The 17,980-nt window shown below is 62.0% G+C and overlaps 1 protein-coding gene and 1 long non-coding RNA gene across 3 annotated transcripts in view; one reads left to right on the plus strand and one right to left on the minus strand.

Annotated features, from left to right (window-relative positions):
* The window catches only part of SLC12A7 (solute carrier family 12 member 7), a 59,906-nt gene extending 47,242 nt beyond the window's left edge, over positions 1-12,664 (minus strand). For both annotated transcript variants that reach the window (XM_087443089.1, XM_087443088.1), the window contains exon 1: positions 12,469-12,664. In XM_087443089.1, the coding sequence (XP_087299215.1) occupies positions 12,469-12,592 (124 nt within the window). In that variant the 5' untranslated portion in view covers positions 12,593-12,664. The remainder of the gene's footprint in view (positions 1-12,468) is intronic.
* Positions 12,665-12,991: 327 nt separating this feature from the next.
* On the plus strand, positions 12,992-16,826 carry LOC147914570 (uncharacterized). The gene is made up of 3 exons (XR_015555044.1): positions 12,992-14,016; positions 15,562-15,639; positions 16,189-16,826. It is a non-coding gene; the product is annotated as an uncharacterized LOC147914570 (long non-coding RNA).
* Positions 16,827-17,980: the final 1,154 nt, after the last annotated feature.

Below are 17,980 nucleotides of genomic sequence, written 5' to 3' on the forward strand. Positions count from 1 at the left end.
TCCTTACAAAGATGTCCCAACACACAGCAGAGTCCACAGACATTCTGCAAAGCCCGCACACCCCCACCAGCGTGGCCACACATCGAAGCACCCTTCCTGTCCAGCAGAGGCCTGGCACATCTCAAAGCGCACGGCCACCACCAACACCGTGTGTAACTGAGCCCATCAAGATCCAGACACCCCACCAGCCCAGGGAGCCCCCACACCCTGGAGGCAGCCGCTGGTCTCTCTTCACTTTGATCAGTTCCGCTGCATCAGTTTTGATGCCCGTGCTTCTGGCTCCGGAAACGCAAGCTTAACCCCAACATCAGTAATCATTCCCTGGTGACCAGGGCCGGCGCCATCCCGGCAGAAAGCAGCCTGCTCCCAGGGCCAAGCCTGAATGCAGTCACACTCGTGGCTCCAGGGAGGGAAGAAGGCAAGCTCGGGGCACTCGGGCTCCGTGTCCCTGAAAAAAGCGTGCGCGCCCTTGTCATTATCGAGCAAACGCAGCAGGATCTTCTGCGGGGTGGGAGGTGATGGCCTCGGTCCAGGGAAGCAGGCGGGGGCAGCAGGACTCAGCCGACGTTGCCCGGGCTCGGAGCCAAAGTGGAGCCCAGCAGACCCACGGTCCTGCTGTGGCCTGGGAGCCCAGACCCCAGTGGTCTGCCACGGACACTTGGTCAGAGCCCCAGTTCCTGCCGAGGACGGCGTCCCTGAGTGGCTCCAGCCCGAGAGCACCATGTCCTCCTCCTTCTCCGGTTACAGGCCCCCTCAGCCACCCCTACCTCCTGCACAATCTCCTCTCCCTGGAGTGTGCTGGCCCGTTCCTCCCCCACCCCTTCCTCCTCCCGACTTGCGTTTGGGATTTTACCACCATCCTGCCCAGAACGGCTCCCGAGGGAGGAACACAGAGTGACCACTGAGGCTCAGAGCCAAACGCATTCCCAAGGGTCGGCCAGGCCAACGTCAGCAGCCATCGCCCCTTGCTGCCATCAGGCATGGGCAGTCTGCCCAGCCTGCCAGCGCCGACACCAGACGTGGGTCACACGGGGGCCTGCACCGAGGCGCTGGCCGTGGGGGGGGGCACAATCCTCCCTGGAGCCGTCAGGGCACCTCCTGCAGAATGGAGTCTCATCTGTGACTTCATGGCGCATCAACCAGCAGGACCCCGCAGTGCCCCATAATGCCACCTCCGCAGTGCCGGGTTCTCTCTGAAGTAGTTAAGTGCGGGATGCAGCGTTTTTAGGTTGCACGACCATAACGGTTAACTAATGACCCCTGGCCCTTGCCCTCTGCCCTCCAGGCTTTGCAGCCAGGATCAATGCTGGAATCTGAAATCCAGCAACCTGGCGATCCAGGCCAGCAGACCCCTGCGGCATGGCTGAGGAGAGAGCTGTGCTCAGGCCAGGAAAAAACCGAGACGCTCAGGCCGACAGCTCCCACACAGCACGTTTCCGGCGAAACAGAAACCCGTTCCGTGGCAAGAGAGGAAACACTTAAAGGATGAGAACCACACCACCCCCGCCGATGGCTGTGTGCATCCTGTGGTGCCTCTCCCTCCAGAGTCTCCTCTGGGAGGACTGACCCGTCTGTCCTGTCCTGGGTCTCCAAGAGTGAGAGATCACCCGGAGAGAGGGTGAGAAAGCGGACACTCCTGGGCACCTGGTCCCTTCAAGAGCCTGCCATGCAGGCCCGTGGGGTCACACTGCCGCCGCCTGGGAGGACCAGATGCCCAGAGGCTACCCCCAACTTCCACCCTCCATGTCAACCTCTCACGTGAGCACACTCAGTCCTTTTCCTGTCGCTCACACCCCTTGTACCCCCCCACCCGCTTCCTCCACCACAAAAAAAGCCCTTTACAGAAGGCTCACATGGTTTCTGCTCTGGTTGGGGCAGCAGCGTCCCAGGTCCACGGACAGGGGCTCCAACGCAGGGAGGGGCGTGCGGCGTGTCCTCATGCCACACACACGAGTGACATCCACGTGCGCCCGGCATCTGGCTGCCCCAGAGCCAAGCGGCTCAGAGGGGCACGATCCACTTGGAGAGGCAGGTGGGTCCTGCTTACGGCACCTCTGCAAGGCTTTCCCATGGGACACAGCCCTCCCTTCCGGAAGCATCAAAAGCACCCTGTCCCCAGCATTCCTGCAACACCAGGCGTGAGCTGAAACCAGCAGACGCCTACAAGCGTCGCACGGGGTGGAGGGGCTGTGCAGCCTCGGGTTAAAAGCCGCCTGGGTGCAGGTGCAACCCTCTGGCTGCCCCACCAACCAGGGCCGTCCCCAGGCCCCACCATCACCTCCCACACTGCCGGCGGCTCCGGTGGGGGGAAGGTCCTCTCGGGAAACACCCAGGCTTAGAGAACTCTGAAGAAAGAGAGAGGAAGACTCTGGAAGCTGGAGGGATGTGGCTCCTTTCAACCAGGACCAGGGCCACCTCCCACTCGATGGGACCTCGGTCCCAACAATCTGGGCAAAGACACCACCTCCTGCATATTTTCGTTAGATCTGACACTCGCACAGCCCAGAAAACAAGGTGATACTCGGCTACTAAGAGGCACCAGCACAGAGAAACAGCAAACCAGGAGGAATGGCTGGAGATCCTGGCAAAGTAGTCAGATGCACACGTGCAGGCACACACACACACACAGAAAACACATGAGTGCACACAGACACAGAACACACATGAGTACACACAGACACACACAACACGCACGAGTGCACACAGATACACACAGAACTCGCATGACTACACAGAACACATATGAGTACACACAGAACACACATAAGTACACACAGAACATGCATGAGTGCACAGACAGAACAAGCGAGTGCACAGACACACAGAACACATCTGAGTACACAGAGAACACACATGTGTACACAGACACATGGAACACGCATAAGTGCACAGACACACAGAACACGCATGGGTGCACATAGATACACACAGAACACACGTGAATGCACACAGAGAACATGCATGAGTGCACAGACACGCACAGAACATGCATAGGCGCACACAAACATGCACAGAACACACATGAGCGCACAGAAACACACACATAACACACATGAGCGCACACAGACACACAGAACACGCGTGGGTGCACAGGCACAAACACGTGAGTGTACACCCAGAGAACATGCATGAGTGCAGACACACAGAACACACGAGTGCACAGACACACAACACACATGACTGCAGACACAGAACACGCATGAGTGCACAGAGCACGCAGGAGTGCATATGCACACACACACAACACGTGAGTGCACAGAGACAGAACATGTGTGAGTGCAGACAAGGAACACATGTGCAGGCACACATACAACATACATGTGGGCACACAGACATACACAGAACACACGTGAGTGTAGACACACAACACGTGAACACACAGACACACCGAACACGTGGGAGTGCACACGCACGCACGCACACACACACACAGGAACCACAGCTCTGAGAGCTCCTCACAAGAGAAGAGCGTGTTTCTGGGTGTTTCTGTCTAAAGGCTGTGCCCCCTCCTGGGAAACAGCGGGCCTCTGGTGGGCTCAGGGGAACCCCACCCCCTGACACTGCACGGTCACATGCTGTCTGCTGCTCATGCTCTGATCTCCCCTCCGTCAGGGATCCGAGCCCTGGGGGGTAACAAGAGCCCAGCCCGCTGCGCCCCAACACCCAAGGCTCGGGACGGCGGGCCAGTCAGGGTGGGGGCAAAGGCAGGGAGGCAGGTGGCGGGCAAGAGGGCGGGAGCCCCGCAGCCTCCCGGGGCGGCTTCAGTTACCGATGCAGGCCCCGTCCGGCTGTGGTCAAGACCCCGCGTCAGATGGAAGAGGAAACCCAAGAACAGCCTGGCGCTCCTCTCCTCTGATTTTCACTCACTCGATCCCTCCCCAGGGACCGCCTGGAAGCCCCCGTGAGATCCCAGGCCCGACCCGCAGGCGCCGTGACCAGACGCAGCCAAGGAGACGAGAGGTCGTGGCCGCCTCTGAGACAGGCTGGCTCCTAGAGAGGGAGGCCTTGGGGTCCTCCTCGGGGCCTCGCCCCACCTGGGGTGGCTGCGCCTGCTTGAGCAGAGGCTGACGTGCAGGGACGCATGGCCACCCCCACCTCTCGGATGGCGCCAGGCCACGGCCACCGTGCTGACCAAGTGTGCGGCGTGCGTAAGGACACCCAGACAGGCTCGGCTTCAGAATGCAGCGCTAACGGCTCAGGGCAGCTTCAGGCAGCGCAGAACCAAAAGCGATTCTGACTCTAAGTGGTAAACACAGGCCGGAGGCGGCCGTCTGGCTCTCCTCCCCAACGTCCGACAGAGACCCCAGGCTGTGAGTCACGTGGAACCAAGGCAAGCGAGGACTCTGCTTGAGAACAAGCCAGAAAACAGGGAGTTAATAACCTGCCCTTGGATCACAGTGTCCACCAGAGACCTACACATAACTCACAAATGGCACTCCCTCCTCTCAATTGTTTCCCGAAAGAAACTGCCCGAGGAAAGAAACAGGAAACAAACCTGAGGCATGCCAGGGGCCCGGTGACGGAGGCGCCACAGCTTCACTTTAGAGCCTGGCCAGAGGCGTGGGCTACAGGCTCCATGCAGACGCCCCGAGACACCAGGCGAGCCCCGGCACCAACAGTCCACACCCTGCCTGGCCAGGGACACAGCCCTTGGACCCCCTCACCTGGACGGGGCCCGCTCACCAGTGTCCCCCCACCAGCCACAGGGGGCCACCTGGACAGGGCCCACTCACCATGTGTCCCCCATCAGCCACAGGGGGCCACCTGGACGGGGCCCGCTCACCATGTGTCCCCCACCAGCCACAGGGGGCCACCTGGACGGGGCCCGCTCACCAGTGTCCCCCCACCAGCCACAGGGGGCCACCTGGATGGGGCCCGCTCACCAGTGTCCCCCCACCAGCCACAGGGGGCCACCTGGACAGGGCCCACTCACCATGTGTCCCCCACCAGCCACAGGGGGCCACCTGGACGCTCACCGGGGCTCTGGGCAGGCAGTTCGAGAACCCACACAGCACCAGCAGCCATGGATGTGGAGCCGGAGCGCCTCATGCTGTGGCTGGTCCTGCTGAAGCTCTGGGCTTATCTGCACAGACCAGATCTCTACCCTGAAGAGGGAGTTTCCCTCTTTTTCATAAAAGAAAGGTGTTAACCCTTTGTGCTCTGCACTCTCCACCCAGTAGCACTGCCCCAGTGCCCCCCAGGAGGGAGCCCAGCCCCCTGCAGACCAGTCCCCAGCAGGTGCCCACAGCCAGCCACCTGCCAGAGCCTGGACAGCCCCAGACCCGGCTTCCACTGCCCAGGAGACCAGCTCATCTATTCCAGAGTGCCATTCACTCCCAGGCCCCACTGGGCCCCAGACTGTCACCCAGGCCTCGGCCCCAAGGTTCCCACGCCCCACAGCGGAGGAGTCTCCTTCTCGAGGCCCCTGGCCCACCCACACTCCTGGACCTGCTTGCAGATGCCCGCATCGCCCCCCACGCAGCTGTTGCTGCAGATGACTCCCAGGGACACGGCCAGAAGACTGGGCTCACGGTACCCATGGAAACGGAAAGCACCCGGCCGCAGACCGGGAGTTAATACTTAACGCTGAAGATCAAACTTTGCCCTCCAGTCTCACATCGGCAACGGAGGACGCTTATAAAGTTCATATCCCAGCACCGGGCAGGCGGCTGGCAGCTCAAATGCAATCAATTGACGGCAGCTGGACGTTGTGCACCATTCCCCTGTGCCTACACCTTCGATTTTCGCCCCAAGCCTGACCGCAGCCCCCGTGGCTCGCCCCAGCTGTGCGGCTGGGAGGAAAGGCCGTCTCCAGCAGTCCCGGAAGGTGTCCCTGCCAAGGTCACCCATCCACCGACGCAGAAGCCCAGGCAGACCTGGAGTCACCCGGTCGGGTCCCAGGACCTGCTCAGGACCGCGGCCCCAGGTCTGCCAGGCAGAGGCCCTGACAGAGGCTCCCCTCCACGGCCGGGTCGTCCCGCGAGCACAGAAGTGAGGACAGCACCCACGGGGTCCGACCTGACACAGACACCTCTGGCCCGCACCGGCTGCCCCTGGCGTGGTCTACGATGCTCCGAGCTGCAGCAAATGAAGACCCCAAGCCCACCACCATCGGGGCTCCCACGTGGCCTCGGCCCTGACCAGCTCCGTGCCACACAAGGCACCTCACCCTCTTGTGGCACCCCCTTTCCAATGGCCCCACGAGAACTCCATCCAGACCCCCCAGAGATACAGAGTAAGCCCGCCCCACACCTCTCAGTGGGGGACATTTGGGGTCTATTACTTGAATGAAATGCTCTGAAATTCAGTTGAGCCTTGACCACTGAGGGAGGGACGGATGGTGCCACGCGGCTCCTGGCCCCTTCCAGGTCTCAGGGCAAGGGCGAGAAGTGGGGGCTCCCACTCTCCAGGACACCAATGATGTGCAGGCCTCATCGAGGTGCTGGGAACAGCAAGAAATTCCACAGGCCCACCTGGCCCCAGAGAACTGCCCAGCACAGACAGGTGGGTTAACATGCCCGAGGACACGCAGCACAATGGCCCCTCCACATCCGAGGCCTGCTGCCCTCCAGGGCCCACTCCTTCCCTCGTAACAGAGATGAGACCCAGCCGACAATGGCTCCACTATGCCAGGGGCCTCCCAGAACCCACACACCAGGCAGTGCGCTCCGCCCCAGCCAGCTCCAGGCTGCTGTGGAATTCCCCGGGGCCAGCTCAAAGCCCCATGGCTTCAGACCCTGACTCATCACCCCGAGGTGTCTCTCTCTCGGGCCAGGCTCTCGCACAGGCCACAGTATTTCACACTCAAACCAGGGGGCTGCATTTCATGGGGGCAGACTGCTCATCCTTGTCACCGTCGGGACAGTCTGACTCCCGCTGGTCCACAATCACAGCTGGGCCCAACACACGATAAAGGGACAGCCACAGCTTCAGATGCCCATGTCACCAGAGGTGGCCGTGTGAGCAGAGGGTCTGTCTGCAGGGCCAGCTACTCCCCACTCAAGGCCACTGCCCACCTTGTGAACAGCGACAGGTGGGCGGTAGGTTCACCTGAACAGACCAGCTCTCCAGCCTTCACCACACCCAGTGACGGGGTGCCCTCACCCACACTGCCGCTGCAGCTCAGAGCCTGCCTGCCTGGCTGGTCACAGGGCCAGGGGCGTCAGGTCCAGGATGGGCCCAAAGCCCACAGTCTCCAAGTGGATGGGGCCGGGGTTCACGTCCACACCCACCTCCTCGCCACTCTGCCACCACTGTCCCCAGCGCCAAGCGCTGCACAAGCTTCTCTTCTGAGGGCACCCCGAAACCAGCCCCCAAGGCGCTCCATTTTTCCCACCACACACACCACGTGCTGGCTCCTGCAGCCGCCGTCCGCCAGGAGGAGGGCAGAAACCGCTCTGTTCACTGAAGTCCCCAGGACCATGACGGACCAGCCCGGTGGACGCTCCACAATCTTCACAGAACAAGCTGTAGCTGCTGGTAACCAGCGCCCAGTGGCCCTGGAGCCTGCCCGGCCCCTTGAGGGGCTGCCGTCAGGGCTGGACCCTCGGAGGCATCCCTCACGCCCAAACTCACGGCGACTGCCCCTGAGAAGCAAGCACCACCAGTGATGTCCAGCACAGCATCGAGCCTGGGAGGTGGAGGAACTTCTCAGAAGACACCACAGAGTGGGGTCTAAGAGGCCACAGCTGCTAGAGTGACCAAAGGGCACATGAGTCGGGAGCAGACCACATCAGGGCAGATGAGTCCCACCACCACCCCCACGGCCCAGATGGGGACAAGCACCCCAGGAGGAGGCACCCCCCTGCCAGGTGACCAGATGGGGTCCGCTGGGGGACAGACAGGGAAAGAACAGACGCCCTGACACCCAACACCATATGACAATGCTGGTGACCACTGAGCCCCTCCACCCACCACGGCATGAACACGCGCACACGCCCACATGCGTGCACGCACACACACACAGGCTCAGCAGGAGGACTTAAATCACTTCCCCACTAGATTTCTAAGACAAGGACCTGTAACCTGGATGGTCTGGGGACCCCACAAGTGCAGGGAGGTGAAGACGGGCTGTGTTCCCAGCACTCGGCAGGCACGCTCCAAGGTGTGTATCCAACTACCTTTTGTTCCTTTGCCTTAAAATGAAAGCTGGTAACCTCCCCTGTCCCCCCACCTAATATCACGAAGTCTCCCTAAACAGCACCCACGAGCCTGGACCACCTGCAGCCATTCCCAAGGAGAAGGCGCCACCTTGACTCCAGCTCCGGGGTCTGCTGGAGGGCACAGCTGGCGCTGCCTGTCCTTCCTGCTCAGATTGTCCCCATGTCAGCGTGACGCACCCCTTCCTTCCTGAAACCCAGGGATCGGGCTGCTGCTCCAAGTCCTGGCCCAGCAGGATGGAACCTGGAACTTCGTGCCCAATCCCACTCGTCAACCGCGCTGCTCCCCGAATCCCGTCCCCGCCCCAGATCAGCGGGCCAGCCTTGGCACCCGTGCTCTCGCCATCCCGGTGGCAGCAGGGGCCACACTCCCCAGCAGAAAGCTTGTTCAAGGCCTGAGATCACGGCCTCAGAGGTCCCCGTAACCCCTGAGCTGGCCCAGCGGACGGCCTCACAGAGCGCTGCCTGGCCTGCCCCATGCCCCACGCCCCGGCAGGACAAAGGTGATGCTCCCCAGGACTGCCTGGGTCAGTGGGCCAGAGGACGCTGATCCCCTTCACAGAGGGGGAGAGGATGCCCCCGGGCGGCCAGGAGGAGCTCAGCTGCGGAGCATGAAATCACAGAACAGAATCCAAAAAGGAGAACAGCGACCAAAGGAAGAGGGAGCCAGAGCCAGAGCCACGGGCAGCTCTGTTGGGGGCGGGAGACGCAGGGCTGCCAGCCCAGTACACCCGCCAGGGCCAACCCCACTGAGCCCCTCGGGTGGGCCTCCTTCTGCGGGCTGGGGGCCGGGGCCCGAGGCCGCGCCTCACTGGGGACCTGCACGGCATCTTCCTAGACACCCAGACCTGCCACCGCCCACCCCACGGTGGCACACAGGCTGCCCAAGGCCTCCAGACGCACCTGCATGGCCTGGGGTGGGGGCTCCACAGACCCCAGTCAGAAACAGCGAGGATGGGTGGGGTCCCCAAAGTCAGTTAAAAACCCACGGTACTTGGAAGTCAGAAAAGCACCCCTACGCCGGCCACCTCCCCTCTAAGTACTTCCACAGAGAGACCAAGACTCACGGAGCGCAGGGCCACAGAATTCATGGTCCTTTCCACCTCAGACCCACCTCCCATCACAATAAAATGCAGAAGAACGGCCCGTCACTCACGGTGCAGCGCCTGTCCTCAGGGATGGGACGGTCCCCAGGCAAGATGAACCCCAGTCATTCCAGGACACATGGCCCACCTCGCTGGTGGGGAGAGTGGAGGCGGCAGGGCCTGAGGACGGGTCCACAGCAGAAGCCAGAACTGGCCCTGGCCTCCACTTCCCACGCCAGCCCTCCCTCTGCTCGACCTCCTGATTCTCCCTCACGGGGGAGTGGCTCCTCCAGGCAGGCCTCCAGGAAGCACCACCTGGGGGAAGGGCCACGGTCTTCCTGCCTCTAAAGCAGGCCAGCCACAGGCTTGCCAGCCGGGCAGGGCCAAGGTCAAAGCAACGAGGGCAGTTCAAGGTCAACACTCAGTGTCTGCCACCTGCTACACTGCCACCCACCATGGCTCTGATGGCCAGAAGGTGAGCCCTGGCTTCACACCACACTTGACAGCATGGCTCCAGGGAGGCCCCCGCCTGGAGCACAGGGAGGCAGAGGCAGGCCCAGGACGGCCGACCAGCTCCTTCCAGCTCTAGGCGTCACAGGTTCACGAGGCCCTTTGGCCACCAGGCCGGTCTTGCTAAGCTCTGGGTCAGGCCAGGTGGGTCTGCAGATAAGAGCACCCCTCCTCACCTCCCACCCACACTCAGCACACGCTCTGTAAGAAAACACTTGTCCTGGCCTCTCACCATGGGGTCCCACGCCTCCTATTTCCACGAGAGCCGGAGGCTTCCAGGTACACCTCGGAAGGGCCTCCCTAAACTTGCTTCACCACCAAGAGGCCCACCCAGAAGGCCAGCTGCCTCCCTGGGAGGTTCGAGGGTCAGCTATGGAGTCAGGAAGGGAACTCCAGTGAGCACCAGCAATCCTATGATGGGCAGGTTTGGTCACGGGCCTAGGACCACAGGGCGTGGACCCCACGCAGTGGGCCTTCAGAAGGGGCTCCAGCCTGGTATTCCCAGCTCCTGCGGGACGGTCTCACCAACAAGCAGGGCGTGCGGTTGCTTCCCCAGCCTCCCTCCCCACCCCCCGTCATCCTGGCGACATGGTGCCTGTCACACAGCACCTCTGAGCACCAACTGTGGTCTGACAGCCTACGTTAAAACTCAGAGCCCAGCCAAGCAGAGACCCCGAAAGACAACAGCACACCCGCCTAGGACCCCCCAGCGGACACCATCCGGTTCCCGACAACCTGCTGCTGTCGTCTCTTTCTGAGGGATGTGAAGTGTGTAGAACACAAAATGTCCAAGTCCCAGGACTGATTTCTGTGCCAGCTCAGCCCAGTGTCACGAGTTTGGCTCAGAGGTACAAGGTTGGTTAAAAAGCGTGCAGGAGGCCTGAGCTGGCGTTTGCCCGCGCTCCTGCGCCTGAGATCACACAGGTAGACGAGATTCTTGACGAGCCCTCAGCAGGAACTGTGGGGTGTTAGGGCTGCGAAAGCCTAAGCACTCAGTGAGGGGGGCCTGAGGGCTGGAGACCCGCTGGGAGACGCCAGCCCTGCTGGCAGCCGCATGCCCAGCTGAGCTCGTCGGCCCAGGGGCACCGCTCCAGACCTCCTGAGTGGAAGGGACGGGAAAATGAGTGAGAGGAAGTTATCCCCGGCTTCAAAACCAGCCACACTCACAGTCTGGAGCGAAAGTGAACGCAGTCCATCGAGAAGGGGCCAGCAGGCAGGGAGCCGCACACCCAGGTAGGGCAGCTGGTGTCCTCTGGGAACAAGGCTCACCCACAAAGACCACAGAGAGTGCTCTTCCTCGATGCTCAGAACCAGAGCGGTGGTGAGAAAGCCTGAACTGGCACACTCTGCCTTCACGTCTACCTGGTTTCAGGCTCTCATGCCAGGCAGCAGCCGTGACCCGGCCCACGCCCAAACGCAGAGGAAAGCTGGGTGGGTGCCTCACCCCGCGGGAAGGGACACCCGAGGGAGCAGGCAGGAGCCTGACGACCACGCCAACCCACCAGGACAGCGCCTTCACAGCAGGCTCCTAACGGTGCCCCAGGAGGTGCCAGCCTTTCCTGCCAGGGCAGTGGGGTCCGAAGTGCAGGACCTGCCCCCGGACCTGTCACCTCCACTGACCTCGCTCTCTTTCCTTAAGCACCTGGAGCAAGGAGCCTCCTCTGCAACGCTGCAGTGAGGCCAGGGGTGCAGGCGGGTGGGCACGTCCCAGCTGGGGGGCGCTAGACTCCTTCCTCTGCCTACCCCGAATTTCTAGAGGGGAGCTCAGACCAGAGAGGAAGCTGCTCACTCAGTGACCCATCCCTCAGCAGCAAGGAAGCTGTGGCTTGGAGCCCGGATAACAGATGACCCAGGGAACAGGCCTGGGGGATGCCCCAAGAGAAAACGAAAGTGCTAGAAACCTCCTGAGTCCAGAAACAGAGAGGACAAGGAGGATCCCGGCCTGAGCACAGCTCTGTGGGGGTGCTGCTGGCGCCCTCCCTCAGCCCCGCCAGGGACCTGCTGTCCTTCCCGCTGATGACCCACGAGGGAGTGGGCTTGTCCTCGGCCACGCGGCGCACAACTGGGATCTCAGCCGGGCTTCTCTGGCTGGCCCTTTGCCCCAGCCGCGACAGCACAGCAGGGTAGGCCTGGAAGGAAGCAGGGAGGCGCTTGGCCAGCTGAAACCACCCCGCGGGGTACGCCCGGCCGGGGGGCGGGGGTGGGGGGGGAGCCGCGTCCCCGTTTCCATAGCCACCCCAGGGCGTCTCCCACCCCTCACCCCTCCCCACTCCCCGCCACACGCGTGCGAGAAGGAAGGTGCTTCTAATGCCCCTGTGGGGTGGGCCACGGGGGTAGCAGCAGGGCGGGCCCCGCAGCCCCTGGGAGCACTGGCACGGCAGGGTCCCTCGCCCTGCGCCCACAGGAGTAAGTTCGGTGAGGGGGCTCTGCCGGCAGGAGGGGTATAGGGACGGGGGCGTTGAGAGGGGAACCGCAAGAGGCAGAGTGGTGAGAACTGGCGGGGAGGGGGAGAACCGGTGGGGGGACCCGGGGGAGGGGAGAGGGGACAGTGAGCAGAAAGGTGGAAGGCAGCCCCACAACCCCCTCGAGGCCCGGCCCCCCCGGCCCGGCGCCCCCTCCTCCGGGCCGCCCCCTCCCGCTCCGGCCGCCCCCTCCCCCGGCCCACGTAGCCCGGCCTCCGCCTTTGTCCGGCGGGCAGGTGCGGCCGCGCTCACCCGGGCTCGGGCAGTCGGGCTCGCGGCCCTCGGGGGGGCCCGGCGCCTCGGTCCCCTCGGCCGCCTCGTCCTGGCCGCCGTCCGCCCGCGCCTCCACGGGCACCACGGTGAAGTTGGTAGGCATTGCGTGCTGGCCACTCTGCCGGGCCACTCCGCCCGCTCCGCGCTCCTGCCGGGCGCAGCCGCCACTCCCGCCGCCGCGCCGCCGGACTTGGGCGCAGGGGCGGGGTCCGCGCGGACCGCCCACCACGGCCCCGCCCACTGACCCGGGCCAGCCCACCGCCTCGGCCCCGCCCCGGGCCGGCCCACGTGACCTCACCTGCGGCCCCGCGGCCCCTGGAAAAGTTTGCGCGCCACGGGGGCGGGGACGGGGCGCCCTCTGTCCCCAGCCTGCGCCCCGACGCCCCGGCCGATCCGCGGCGCCTTGCAGCCCGCGCCCCCGCCCCCCGGGTCGCCCCTCCCCCAGCGGTTACCCTCGGCTCCTGCATGCTCCCCTACCCCCGAGGAGCAGGCCTGCCCCTCCCGAGAGTGGACTGCCCACCCGGGCGGTCCCCGCTCCGCCCTGCCTGGCTCGAGGCTCACCCACGAATGGCCCAACGAGGGCGCTTCCTGCACGAGGGAGCCATGGTTGGCCGGGGGGCGAGGGTGTTGCTGCTCTGGGGGCTGGGTCAACTAGAGACATAACCCGGTAGACCCAAGTCATGGGGGCTCTGCGACAGGACCCCCCGCCAGCCGAGGACCCCAGGCCCATCCCTGCGGCTCAGAGGAGTGCTCCCTGCCCCCCGCCCCGTCGTGGTCCGGGGACAGGGGTGGAGGGAAGCCACAGGGAAGGGAAGCTGCGGGAGGAGCGCAGGGAAGGCGGGGCCAGGCGGGGCTGTGGACCAGCCGGCACACGCGGGATGCCCTGGCCTGGGATCTTCCAGCACCCGGCGAGTTCCAGGAACACCAGGGAACAACTGGACACCCGTCAAAGGGAAATTAATCCAAAACGTAATGGCATCTGGGTGCAATGAACCACCCCAAAACCGTCTTACAAAAATAAAGCAGAAATACAGGTGGGGTGGGCAGAGACGGTCACAAGATAGGATAACGGAATAATCACAACGGTCTGATCAAGGTTGGAAAATGTGTGTGTGTTTCTACAGACCTAAAAGGCAGCCGCGGCCAATGGTTAACTCTGGGCTGTGGGATTACCAGGGCTCTGCATTGTTTTCCTGTTGACAACCAAATGCCCTAAAACCAGATTCAGAAAAGCCATTTCCAGTGAAGATAAAAGAGAAGCAGGTAGGGTGGGCCTGGTTCCCACCCTCTGCCCCAGGGCTCCTGGAAGACACTGGTTCTGCTGTCACCCCCTACCCCCCAGCACCAGCGCCAGCCTTCTGAGGAGGGGGTGCCTGGGACAGTACGTGTCTACCCTCACACCCCACCTTCCAGAGGGGGACCTGCGGTCCTGTGGAAGGGGCATGAGCATCAGATGGTGGAGGTCAGGGCTGGCAGCTGCCTCTCCTGGTAGACAGCATGGAAAGTGGGGAAAGGCCACCCCAAAAGGTAAGAGGGACTCCAGGGGTCCTTCCCAGGGAAGGCCAGCTTTGCATTGCTCTGCAGACCCAAAGAGTGTGTCCAGCAGGGTGGGGTGTGGGAACAGAGGCCCCTGACGGCGTCTGCTGTGCCTTCGCCTCGAGGGTGCTGGGCAGGCCCTCTCCTGGGCCACAAAGGCAGACTCAGCACTGGTTGCCACCCAAAGTTACTGCCACCTGTTGAGGGGGAGGCATGGGCAGAGCTCTCAAGGGCAGCAGGGCTGCAGCCTCCTCGCAGACTGGGTGGTCTGCAGCCAGGGCCTGGTCTCAGCCTCGTCCAGCTGTGTTGGTGACCGCAGCATTCCTCAGCAGGTCACCCCTTTGTTTTACAGATGAGGAAACTGAGGCCAGAGGTTAAGGACTGTTTGCAAGGGGTTGGGGGGTGTCTCCCTTCTCCCCTCCTTTTCAAAGGCTGTGGTTGGTCCTCTACCTCAGCTGTGGCCTCATCTTTTCCTTCTGGAAACCCGCTGTGATGCCCATGGGCCCGGGTGTTGCCCCTGGAGAGGGCCCCAGGTCCAGGGAAGAGGCCAGGCTCCCGGAGGCCAAAGACCACTTCTCATGGGAAGTCGGCCACCTTTAGCCTCCAAGGGCTGGGCACCGCCCAGGTGCACACTCCCCATGGCCTGGCGCCTGTCCTGGGGAACCAGCCAACTCCCACCACAAAGCAGAGAAGATGCCCCCACCGCTGCTGCCGCCCTGACCCCCGAGGGCCATGCCCACCTGGAGAGCCTAAGGGGGCAGGAGGAGAGGGGGGGAGGGGGAGGAGGAGAGGGAGAGGAATGGGGGAGAGGCGGAGAACAGAGGGAGGGGAACCCTGAAGAAGAGGGTGGAGGGGGAGGCCCATTACCTAAAGCTATTTTTTTAGAACAAAAAGCATGGCAAGCCTTTTCCGAAAGGGTGGGGTGTGAGGACTGCAGGGGATAAGCGGAGGGGAGGTGACACATTGGGAGTCTCTGGGTGCCCTATGGGATCTGGACTCTCTCCTGGACGGCAGGGTGGGGAGAACTCCCAGAGAGGACTGCTCAGGGCTGGGGTGGTCTCGGAAGGCCCCACGTCTGCTCGACATGCAGTGGCTCAGAAAGGGGCTGTGGCCTCAGGGACAGCGGATGTCCGTGCTGTGCCAGAGTGGATGGAGGCAGGCCCCTCCGCCCCAGGCTCCGTCCGACCTGACCTTGGGACCCAGCCCCTCCACGGGCAGGTGGCTTGCCTGCTCAGATGCCCTGCAGCCGGCCCTGGGGACACTCCCTCTCTGAGGAGGGGCGGGCAGGCCACCTGCCCTGAGGACCTATCTGGTTCTGGGGTTCTGCAAAACAATGGCCTGGGCTCCTCAAACACGTCATTGTCACCTGAGAACGCAAAAACAGAAACCCAGGACTTGCCAGATGAAAAGGACTAAAGAGAAAGATGGAAGGGGAGGGGCAGCTGTACGGGACGTTAGGGGGCCGTGAGCATGTGACTGTCCTTGCACTTTTCTGTAGGTGAAATTTTTCACAATAAAATCGTTTGGTAACTCTAGGTGAAAGCTCCTCTTTCAAAGTGACAAATGGCCAAATCTTGAAAACACTGTCATCTCCACGACCTTCAATGCCCCCTGGTGAGTTATTCTGACATCCTGCTGCCAGCTGGCCCTGCTCTGCCCGCCCCAGCTCAGGACATCCGGCCGGTGGCTGGGCCTCCCACCCTGCCCTTCTGCCTCCTGGATCAGGGTGTGCACGTGAGCGGGGAGCAGATCCCCGAGTGGACACAGCACTCAAGTACCTGTGAGGTTTGTTAAGAAACAAAATTCAGCAGAGTAAATGTGAAGATCTCAGGGGCTTTAGTCAACGATTCATGGGTCGGGCAGCGTCCCATCCAGCAGATAGAAAGGAGCCCCGAGGAGCTCTACAAAGTGAGAGAGACAGGCAGAGGGAGGGGGACGAGGAAGTTATCCCCACAAAGAGCAGAGTGTTTGTGGCAGGTCACTTTCCTCTAGGGGTCACCAGGTATGACCTCCTTGGTGCCAACAGGTCATCCCTGATTGACCGGTTTAAGACTCCAGTCCTGGGAAAGGTTGAAACTGTCATTCAGTTAGGTATTAAGTCATGGTTTGGGACGTGGGGCTTGGCACGAGCGACTCCATTTGGGGCCTGTTTGTTTCTAACAGGATGAATCTGAAGACGGGAAGATGGGATCCCACCAACAGAGCTCCACAGAGACCTGGCTGGGCTTTATCCTGTATCTGAGAAAAGTAAATCACTTTGGGAGGGCACAGAAGGTGGAAGGCAAGGAACTGAGTGCGGCAGGGGGTTATCGTCCTTTGTGGAGAGATTATCTTAGGTCAAAGCCCTGGGGACACCCGCAGGGGCAGGCTGTGGGGCCTCCATCCTCCCGCTTCCTGACACCCCAGCCTGGGGACTCACACCACGTGCACCCAGTGTCCCTCCCCGATGCCGTCCTCACATGGTGCTGTCGGAGATCCCGCACCTGCGCTGTGGCCTCCCTGTTAGGAGGCTGGGGAATTACGGAACAAGCTGAAGGCTTCCTGCCCTTTCAAGTGGAGACGCCCACCCACCATTGTGTCTCCAGCTCTTGTTCTGGATCCACAAGTAACTTCTTTTTCAAATAAATCTTGGACAAATGTTTGCTGTCAGCTCAGGGAAAAGGCCATGCAGACTCCACATGGGTTCAGATCCTTCCAAGCTGAGGATGAACCTAGGACTGACATAGGGGGCCCTGGAGCTGTGACATTCCCCTTTGAGGCACAGGCAGCCTCAGGCTGGAGTGGGGGAGTGCAGCCTTGGCCTGGGGATGGGAGTGGGGTGGGGGGGGCGAGCCCTTGACCTAGGGGTGAGGGGGTGGGGGGACCCTTGGCCTGGGGTTGGGGTGGGGTGAGGGGGCGCAGCCTTGGCCTGGGGGGCCAACGCCAGGGAAGCGGGTTCCTGCCAGTGATCCTCCAGGAGGACCTGGAGCCCCTTGATGAAGCCCCACACCGAGAAGCCTTTCAGTGCACTCTGAGAACCTCACAAAGACCTATCTGAAAACTGCAGAGAGGGAAAGCCGACCAGCTAGGTAGAACAGCGACCAGACCAGGCCAGCAGAATTCTCGGGGACAGTAACAACAGGGAGGCGGTACCTGAGCCCAGGGGTCCGGGCCTGGATAAACTCAACCGTGAGGCCAGAGAAAGCTCTCCCGGGTAAGTCTCCTGCCCATAGACTGGGGGTCCTCCCGCCAGGAAAATGAGAGTGTCGAGATGGAGGTAAAACCCTGGCCCATCACACGGCCAGAAAGGGCTCGGTCAAGTCCACTGCTGTGGTCTGGAAACGGGAAAACCAGACGACCACACTCAGAATAAACTGAGCTATCCCTGAAGACACGGACAGCTTCTGAGGGTTGCTTCCAGAGCAGAGAGGTGGCTGGAGGGGCCTCTGGCCTGGTTTACTGGACGGCAGAGTAATGGGCCTGGATCCGCCTGGGGGGGGCTCTCAGCATCCCCAGGGCAGAGAGGGCCGGCCCAGCACCCAGCTGCCAGGGGACAGAGCGGGAAGCTCCCCAACTCCCCCGGGGGCCCCACCCCGGGTGAGCACAAGCGCCAATTGTTTTAATTTTAAAAAGATAAGTAGCAGTTGTCAGTGATAAGCACACCAGACCTTCTCGCCTGGTGGAATGTTCCGGTGACTGCAGTGGAAGGTTGGGGCGGCAGGCAGAGGGAAGACGGTGGAGCAGCGTTTTATAATTGGTCCCAAAAGGAGGGCCCTGCCTCGTTTTTGTGAAACCAAAGTCTGATATGTGAAAATTCAATCTATGAAACAGTCCTCTCTTGACAGGAGACACAGAAGTTAGAGATGTCTTTGGTAAGCTCTAAGAACACGCTCTCCACTCAGCACGACATTTTAAAATTTCACTCACATGTGGAAGACAAACACATGGATAAGGAGAACAGATTAGAGGTTACCAG

This window comes from Ceratotherium simum, chromosome 18, assembly GCF_057802395.1.
Source record: "Ceratotherium simum simum isolate JZ-2026a chromosome 18, ASM5780239v1, whole genome shotgun sequence".
NCBI classification, from domain to species: Eukaryota; Metazoa; Chordata; class Mammalia; order Perissodactyla; family Rhinocerotidae; genus Ceratotherium; species Ceratotherium simum.